Here is a 3,010-nt window from a genome sequence, read left to right as displayed (position 1 = left end):
CAATAAATGACAGCTGGACATATTGTTTAATTGAAAACCATGCAGCAGTAGATGAGCCCAATATTTGGGCTTCACATGTAGCTTCTATAATATATAGCTCAGATGAGGATTTAGATACTGTAGTCTATTTTTTGCTTTTCCAAGAAACTGGTGATGTTCCTAACAGAAAACCAAAACCAGTGATTGTTCTACAAGTGTCTTGGCAGGCTCCAAAATGGGAATTTGAAAATTCTTTCAATTTGTTATCAGTTTTTGCTGAGAAGAACTTAAAGACCTGCTGCTGGAGAGTTCTTTACATATCTGAGTACCCTGCAAGCTGCTCAATGGTGATCTATGAACTGACTAAGTTGACTAACATCAAAGCTGATATAATTGATGAACTATGACATGCATGATAGTTTATTATTAGATGATGGTGTATGCATTATTTAGTCTATTAAATAATTAATGGTTTTCATTTAGCCCATCTTCTATTTGTAATATATTAATATGATACTGAATTACCTGACACTTAATCCATTCTCTTAGCATGTTTTTGCTCCATCGAAAAATAAGTTTATGTGTCACATCTAGTTTTAATTGTCTTTTTATTTTACCCATTTAATACCTTTCGTTGTAAGATAAACACGTTATTAAAAGCGATCCTTGCTAACCACACACTTTTTCATTAGATTAGATTAGGCTCACCAATATAGTTTCATGACTTTCATCCACTTATTAAAGGAATAGGTTCTTAGAATATAGAAGTTCAAATTGTAAACACGGTGGGAAAAAATTTTAGACTAACATTCACTAATATTATAGTACATTATTGGGTGTTAAAGAGAATGCCTGACACGTTGAGGGAATTTTGGATCCTCTGTACATTAACATTGACGAAAGGGCTTAATATCTTTGATTCTTAAACTTTTCAGATTTATACTTTTAGCTCTAATATAAATTTTAATTCATCAAAATTTCTCAACTTTTTTTTGGATTTATGTTTTTATCCCTAATTTAAATTTTAATAGTTAACAAGATAATTATGTATAATTTTTTTTGATAATTTATATTTTTAATCTCTCATTTAGTTTAGCGTCATCAATTGAACTAAATGGATGAGGAATTAAAAAACATGTTTAAATTTGACGTGATTGTCCTATTAAATTGATGATGTAACAAGTCATTAGGTTATTAACATTGTTGTTGAGTTATCAATTAATTTAATGCAAGGACTAAAAATGGTGATGTAGAAAAATTTTAGAGACTTTGACTGGTCAAAATTTAAATTAGAAACTAAAAATATAAATCCAATAAAGTGTTAAGCTCAACCTTGTTTTATCCCGACCTCGTGCCTAGAGCATCTTCATCTCAGCTTCATGCCTTGAGTATCTTTAGCTTTGTCGTGTTCCCAAAGCATCTTGAGCTCGGCTAAGTGCCTTGAGCATCCTTAGATCAACCACAAGCTCAAAGTACCTATAACTCGACTAGTATGAATAGTTACTAGGGCATAATGAAGATCAACTGTATACGAAAACATCTTATAAGCTCTTTCATTACCTCAAGCTTAGAGTTTGGGGACATGAGTACTTTTCATACGCTACAAATCCGCTTGTAATACCCGAACAAGTATATAATAGGACACTTATTCAAAAGACAATCGAGTTACTTAAGCTCTTTTATCCTATTTCAAAGCTTGAAAGACATGTGTACTATTCATACTCAACCATCATAAATAAGGAAAAGAAGAAAGTTTATCTTCTCGCCTCAAAGATAAGAAAAGATAGAAATCCTACCATCCTTGCCACCGTTAATGACGCTTATATCAAGTAATTGCTCAAGGACCTAAAAAAATCTATATAAACAATGACATAAGGTAATCTAATATGAAATTTACCTAATTGTGATGTTTGTCTCCTACTTTTGTATCATTGAATTAAACAAAACCTAATGAGATAAATTTCATATTTTTTGAAAAAAAATATTGTTTTAAAAGAAAAATATTAGCTCAAATTTGATTATATTAAATTTTAAAAAAATAAAAGACCAAAACGTATTTTAGTAAAATAAATTATATATATATATAAAATAAAATAAAAATTATTTTTGTTTTTGATACTATTTTTAGTGTCTAATAAATTAATAAATTTTTTATTTATATTGTGATAAAAAAAATTATTTATTATTAGTCTTTTATAAAGGAACTAATAATAAAAGAAAAAATTATCAAAAAATAAAATAAAATTCACTAATTTTTATTAAGGACTAAAATAAGTATTAAAGACAAAAAAAAATATTTTGTTAAAAAATAAAAAGAAAAAAATTATTAGAAAACAACACACAACTTAAATATTTATTAGAAATTACAAAAATATTATATTCTATATATAATTTTAGTGAGATATCGTGAGAATCCCAATGTAGGAAGCTTCGGACATTTGTGAGTATGCGAATACGAAGGAATGTAGGACATTTATACTGCAAAAGTGCAAACTGACAGAACAGATGCCTATGTAGCATGCCTCTGATTGGATCATAGGGGGAGGAATCAATTAATACGAGTCCACTTCAGCATCAAATATAATTTGATTTAAAAACTAACCAGTTTAATTTAATTATGTGTTTTTATATTATTTTATCATAAAATGATAGATCGAAATTTTTTATAATTGGAATGGAACTGCATAGGATTGTAATTCTCAGAGAAACTTTTTATATTATCTGTTTTACTTCTATCCCTCGTCGTTTAAATAAGTTTTTTTTTACTTTATTTTGCACCAAAACATTTTTTTTCAAATAATATAACGCAAACTCTTTTTAATATTGAAAAAATTGTTACTATAATTTCAACTCACAACCTTTTACTAAAATAATATATATACTCACGATAATATAATGCCGGCAAACAACTAATATATAGTTCATTTGATCGTAGTTGTTTTAATACCCTAATTTTAACAGCCTTTTTTTAAAGAGAATTTTAGAAGCTTTATAAAGGAAGAATTAATAAAATGACATATTTAAACGTGGA

General features: G+C 27.6%; 1 protein-coding gene across 1 annotated transcript in view; it reads left to right on the top strand.

Moving 5' to 3' along the window:
* LOC100305356 (CC-NBS-LRR class disease resistance protein) overlaps positions 1–386 on the top strand; it is a 4,843-nt gene extending 4,457 nt beyond the window's left edge. The window contains exon 3 of the mRNA NM_001250995.1: positions 145–386. Within this exon, the coding sequence (NP_001237924.1) occupies positions 145–386 (242 nt within the window). The remainder of the gene's footprint in view (positions 1–144) is intronic.
* Positions 387–3,010: the final 2,624 nt, after the last annotated feature.

The sequence above is a fragment of the Glycine max genome, chromosome 15, assembly GCF_000004515.6.
Source record: "Glycine max cultivar Williams 82 chromosome 15, Glycine_max_v4.0, whole genome shotgun sequence".
NCBI lineage: Eukaryota > Viridiplantae > Streptophyta > Magnoliopsida > Fabales > Fabaceae > Glycine > Glycine max.
This window is presented reverse-complemented; position numbering and strand designations above follow the sequence as displayed.